The 6,853-nt window shown below is 38.2% G+C and overlaps 1 protein-coding gene across 1 annotated transcript; it reads right to left on the bottom strand.

The window, feature by feature from the left end:
• Positions 1 to 249: 249 nt before the first annotated feature.
• On the bottom strand, positions 250 to 3,357 carry mgst3b (microsomal glutathione S-transferase 3b). Its single transcript, XM_080870788.1, has 4 exons — positions 3,120 to 3,357; positions 2,916 to 3,038; positions 1,048 to 1,120; positions 250 to 581 (listed from the first exon to the last, which is right to left on the bottom strand). Exons 1-4 carry the CDS (start codon positions 3,243 to 3,245, stop codon positions 481 to 483), a joined length of 423 nt encoding a protein of 140 aa, XP_080726914.1. The 5' UTR covers positions 3,246 to 3,357; the 3' UTR covers positions 250 to 480.
• Between the last annotated feature and the right edge of the window lie 3,496 nt (positions 3,358 to 6,853).

The raw sequence follows: 6,853 nt of genomic DNA, 5'->3' as shown, positions 1-6,853 counted from the left end.
AAACATTTTCTGTGGTAATTCTATTGTACAGTAGTTATAAAAAAAAGGACTTTATTATCTTGGGCTGACCTTGGTGGACTTGTTTCTCAGGATGTAGATCATCTAGAAGCCACTGACTATGGGCTCGAACAGATGGGGGATTTGCGCCTGATACCTCATGTGTGAGTCACATGACACGCTCTTTAGCCCTGCTGCCTCTGACCCTCTCAGTGACCATAATCTGTACTACCTGAGCGCACGCAGAATCCATTTAAGGCTGCACCATCAGACAGCATTTACTTTATTGATGACTATTGTAGAATTTTGATTACATGGAGTATATAGTCACAGAAATATCAGAATATCAGGTTAGTGGTTCATAAAAAAGGTTTTAAGTCATATATAGACAGTTTATAGCATAGTTTTGTTAAGATGCAATATTGTTCACTATACACGAGCAGATTCTTCAGTAAGATGGGCAAACACAAGATGACAGTCATCTTAGAGGAAGCCGAGCAGCTGCAGGGCAACAGATATGGAGAGAATGATGACTCCGAAATAGCCAATGTAGCCGTAAGCACCGTTCATCCTCTTGGCAGGATCTGCAATAAAAAGGACAAAGTAAACATTGATCAAATCAGGATTATACGAAGAAAACGAGGCTAAACTTTTCTGTCTTCTCTGAAGTTCTGAACACATGATCATTTAAATGTTTTGCTTCCATTAATAATGCAGATCATTGACTTCTTAGCTTAGTAACTTTTCACCCATATGTTATCAAATGTAAATGATTAAACAACGTAGATACTGAGCAATAAAACTGCTCAGACTATCACAGGGCTGTAACTCTTGCAGCACCTGGACTTCAGCTCTGAACATCTGTCTAACTGCCATATCATGCATATTATGACATGGCATAATTGTAGACACCAACCCAATGTAGACATTACTGATTGTGGTATTGATTAGGGGTTAATACTAACATAACTCTGTATTTATTAATAAAATATTAACGTGAGTGTATAAATTTTACGTATCATGACTCCATTCACTTAATTTCAGTCTTACCTCCTGTGTAGTAGCCCCAGGCATAGGAAAACCTGCTGGTCACCCAAATAACCCCCAAGACAGATGCTGACAGCTGGTTAGAAGTGCACACAAATAAGAGTTAGAAAGAATGGAGGAAGTCAGGAGAGTTTCCAGATGAGGGCACAGCTGCCCCTCACCAAAGCTGCTGATATAAAGTACACACAGAATCATCACATTACTCATGAATTCAACTTAAATATAGATTTAAACTATTTTTATTTTATTTAAATATTCCTGTTGTGCTACTTTCAGCACATTATAAAACAATATCCTAAAAATATAATGAATTATTAAAGATATGACCATCCAGCAGAATATAAAGTACAATTACTTCTACCTGGAATATTAAACACAAGTACACATTAACGAATCGATAATTATCCAGTTTGGGTCCTACACACCACAGATTCACACATTGCATTCATATCATTTTATTTTTATATCCCATCCTTTCTCTTCTGTTTATCCTTATCAGGGTCACAGGGTGAGAGACAGGGTACACCGTGCCAGTCTATCACAGAGGGACAGACAACCATATGCACTCACATTCACATGGGCAATTTAGAATCACCTATTTACCGTACCCCACTAAGTACATGTCTTTGGACTGTGGGAGGAAGTCGGAGGCCCCGGGGAAACACGGGGAGACCACGCAAACTCCACACAAAAAGACCTTCTTGCTATAAGGCAACAGTGCTAACCACCATGCCACTGTGCTGCCCTTTTTTATATTATTAATTAAAAATGCCTTCATTGGGTTTGTTAAGGCATTAAAAACTACCGGGTCAAGGTCAGAAAAAGATTGCAATTTTGGTTAAAATAACAATCGCTACATGTGCTGAAGCCCTTTCATGAGGTATTTCAACATTTCACCGCTTCGTCTGGAAAACCATCATATAAATATATGGTGATTTGTGTCCATGAACATACATAAAGATCACGTCTATTTATTTATTTGAGATCATTTACCTCTATTCAAACACTCCCCCTACTGTCATAAGTGTCTAAATGCCTTCTTGTCTCTCTTTCTTTGTCATGCACTCTCACAGGTATCAGGGGCTCTAACAGGTTCAGTGAGGTCTTTGAGTAACCGCTGGTCTTTGGCCTGGATCATTACTAACAAACAGTTATCAAATAAAGTAACAAACCAAGCATATGCACAGATTTTTTTCTAAAAAGAAAAAAAAGAGACAGAGAGTGCTCCACCAGAGTCTCCACTCCACAGATGAGTCTGATATGTGCACTGAATTTTTTATATTTAGTAATCTGCTACAATAATCTGTTTTTCAAAAGCACTGAGCCTGCAAATACAATTCTTCTGACATCTTTAATTGTGCTCACTTCAGCAGCTACAAACATTTCACTTCCTCACTGACATCTCATTATCGACCACTTAAACTTTCTGTAAACTTACTTTCCTCTAAGGATCTTCCCGCTCTCTGCACATACATCAAACCTGCCTAACAGGATATTTGCATGCTATCTATATATCGTAAACCGTTCTTATGTGATCTGTAGTGAGATATCCCAGATTTTTAACCTAATTAACATTATTAGATTTATATTTTATAAACTCTGTTTATTTATGACCATAACTTCTGTTTTACTGTGCACCCCCAATCCACCACAGAGAAAAAAAGTCGTGGACACACCCCTGTGATCGAGGAAAATCTGCTTATTCACTCTGACACTAACGTTTGAACTAGACTGTTATCTGGAAAAATCATGCCAAAGTTCACGCGGGCGTGTTCCTGCTCGGCCCCTGACCCACTGCACTAACACAATAAATGCATAAAACAAAAAACTTAGTAGTGAAGACTGATTTAAGTGTATATGATCAAATTTACCGGGTAAACAAGAGCTGCGATGGTCTGGAAAACCAGCCACTGAGGGTACACTTCCAGGGTGTTCTGATGCGCCCTCTGGATGCAGTTAAAGACTTGCTCCTTGTCGCTGTACATGGTGGGATACTGCAGAATAAACAGCGTGAAATAAGCCCGAGATGCAAATAAAAATCACTTCAGAGCGTGCAGTGTTCGTTTTTCACTTACTTTCACGTTGTACTTCTTTCTGGCTCCCCCAACCTTAACTGCCAAATACCCCAGCATGATCCAGCTGTACAGGTACGTGAGGATAACATATCCGAAGTTGGATGGCAGCACGGTGAGCGCGTCCATTTTCAGCCTGCGATCAAATCAGGTGAACAGCGAGGTGCGCGCACGCTCCGCTTTTATAACGCAGGAAAGAGGAGGAAGCGACAAAGTAAACAGTACTGCTAAGTAGACGTTACATAAAATGTCGCGAGATCGCCCGAGACTTCCTTTATTTGCATTTGAAATGCATTCACGACTTCACTTTCTCCCAATGACGGTACAGTCGTTAGTTTCTCCCTTTTAAGCCCTAATCAAATACAAATTATAAGCCTGCAGGCTTACAAGATAGATAGATAGTTTGTAGGTATAGCGATATAAAATTTCAGATTTTATTAAAGGTTCTCAAAGTTTAGTCTGAAAAAGTTTTTGTTAGTATGTAAAAAATTTGAGACTTATGGGGTCATTTTTTTTACAGGAGAAAAAAGTTTCTATACCACATCTATGCAATCACTATTAATACAACTGCTCCGATTTTGAACCAAAAATAAATTAATAAATAAATTGCAAAGCATAACACTTTCATAGCTATAACAATTAAATAAATGCTGTCTCACCTTTTATAAATTTAATGCGTTTAATGATGCTGTACAAAAGGTGATCTTCATACCACACATATTAATAGTATGTATCAAAGTACATCGGGATGGGACAACAGTTTAAATTACTTTTTAGTATTTGAGTAATTTAATAAGCATGGGAAATATCCAAATTAAGTGTTCAAAGCTGAAAAATAGCCTACATTTAATTTCCTTTTATACCATAGTCAGCTGGCAATTTTGAGAAGACAAGAGCAGGACGCAAAAGAGAGCAGTCAAGAGAGGCACGTATTTCATGCTGATAAGGACAAATCCAAAATTACACAAGTAGCAATGCCAAGGAATACACATATTCAGAAATCACATGGAGCTCAAGCTCAGGAAACCCAAGACACACAATTAAATGGATAACACAACAAAGGGTGCAGAAATGCTCAGGTGATATACACATACAAGAAGTAATGACTGAAATAGAACTAGGAGTGTAATTAAAGATAGCTGAAAACAATGAAGACAACAAGCCGAGGAAGTAAAACCAGACAAGTTACAGGAGACCAACAGCTACTGAAATAAAACAGGAATTAAGACACAACAAAACACAGGGGAAGACAGAATCACACAGAAGCAAAGTGAAAGACAAACAGAGCAGAGACTGATGTAGGGATGGTAACTAAAAGTAATGTGTGTATACCAAAACCGCAACGCTAGAAAATGAACCATAAAGACAGAAAGCATCACAAAATAAACAAGACTTGTAAACAATAACCCCATGAATAGAACTCTAAATACTAATTTGAACGTAGACACACAGAAAATCCAAACAAAAAGATAACATAAAATATAAGACATAAATGACAGACTGTAGAGATTCCCTCAGGGAGGAATAATTAAACAAAAGTATTGTTAAGGTTCGGTTCACAGTTCTGTAAAAAACACAAACATGAGTCCTCCTCAGAAAGGAACCATAAATAAAACTGTGTCCACCACTCAGGGATCATAACATATTGGAATAAAAAACGCTTTGAGTGCTCAAGTTGAGTAGAAAGGCATAGTATAAGTACCAGTCAATTTACCAAATTCATTTTACTCTGCATCACAGTCCAAGCAATGATTCCAACACTCAGCATCAACATCAGGGAATATATCACAGTTTGAATAGAAAACCTCCACCAGTTAAATGTCTGTGACACAGAGGAACAGGAACAAATCTTGGTACTCTGGGTGTTTGAGCTGTTTTCTGATAATACAATGGAGAGAACTTTAAAAAGTGCATTTTGGGTAAACTTTCATCCTTATGTATTCCAAAAAAGGCAGCATATGAAAGGCATCGTTTTAACCTACAATTGTTACCAGACTCATCTTCTAGTCCTCCATCTCATGATAGAGGAAAATCCTGTATTTATAACATAAATAAACATCACATTTCACTTGGGCTTTTATGAGAGCAGGGAGGTTGACTGGGTCGTTAATGAAGCTGTAAGGTTGTGAAATTATTTGCATAGGAAACAGACAGTAGAGGTGTCAAGCATACGGTAAATGATTCCTGCCAGTGATAACAACCTCCTGACCTCTAGAACAGGGGTCACATGCAGCTCCTTGGGAAAATAAATTATCAGAATTTATTTGAAGTGTATTTTATTTGTGTCAGTTCTTTTTTTTAAAACGTTTTTTTAAATTGTAGTTCTAATTTTTTTATTTTTTTATTTTTTTGTCTGTGAAGGTTCTCATTCATCCAGGTCATCGTAGTCAAAGGAGCTTGCAAAGAAAAGCGTGTGGACTTCTTTAAGTTGCTTGAAGATGTTTCACCTCTCATCCGAGATGCTTCTTCAGTTCTGAAGCTCCTTTGACTATTTATTTTTTTGTTGCTCAAAATAAGCATATCAAGACTTTCAACCCCAGGGAGGCCAAGTATGGAGAAATGTCAGGAAAGAAAAATATCTGAAGAAAATGAAACATTTAATGATGCTCGGGCAGATTCATTTCAGAATCATCAATCCCTAGGGGAAATTATTTTGGTTACAGTGCTCCAGTATAAACAGTAACAAAGAAAGACAATACACTAAGTAAGAAATAGACACAATATATACAATATATACATGACTTATATAGATATAAGTCACTTATTGATAAATAGCTGAATAAGAAGAAGAGCGTGTGCAAAAAGGGTGTAGCTATTGCAGTATACAGTGTCTTAAGTGGATGAGTTGTACAGGGAAATGGCCACAGGCAGGAATGATTTCCTGTGGCGTTCAGTGGTGCTTTTTGATACTCAAGTCTCTCACTGAACGTGCTCCTGTGACTGACCAGCATGTCATGGAGTGGGTGGGAGGTATTATCCAACATTGTCTTTATTTTTGGACAACATCTGCCTCTCCGACACCACCTTAAGGGAGTCCAGCTCCATCCCCACAACATTACTGGCCTTACAGATCAATTTATTGAGTCTGTCAGCATCAGCGACCCTCAGCCTGCTCCCCCAGCATGCAATAGTGTAGAGGATTGCACTGGCCACAGACTCGTAGAAAATCCTGAGCATTTGCATTTACTTCTGATCAGAGTGGCCCACCAGTATGCCTAATTTGTGTAGAGAGATTGGCTAACAATAAAATGTCAAATGTCGCAAGACATTTCCAAAATAAAAACACAGCCTTTGCAGAACAATACCCGGAGGGAGAGAAATAAAGCTGAAGAACTGAAGCGGAAGGCTGATCTGAGGAAAAATCAGTTGAAGAAGTGGATGAAGTCTGCAAATTCAACTATGCAAGTTTTATGGCCATTTAGCAAATAGTCAAGCATGGGAAGCCGTTCACGGAAGGAGAATATATGAAAGAATCATTCATTAAGATTTCAGAATGGGTCTTCAACACCTTCTAGAGTCTAGAAGGTGTTGAAGACCCATTCTGGTTGAAGACGCAATGATAACTCCCATTCAGCTGACTGATAATATCTTAAATTCAATTACGCTGGATGGCCTTAGAGAATGTAAGCAGATTTTTAATTGTCTTTTGTCACTTTAACAGCCTTCCTGCTGAGAAAGACCTCAGTCATGGCCTGACAAGCAACGGCAAAGTACAAAAAGCCAAAAATAAACCATTA

This window comes from Rhamphochromis sp. 'chilingali', assembly GCF_963969265.1.
Source record: "Rhamphochromis sp. 'chilingali' genome assembly, chromosome: 21".
NCBI lineage: Eukaryota > Metazoa > Chordata > Actinopteri > Cichliformes > Cichlidae > Rhamphochromis > Rhamphochromis sp. 'chilingali'.
Note: the sequence above shows the minus strand (reverse complement) of the source record. Positions and strands in the feature narration are given on the sequence as shown.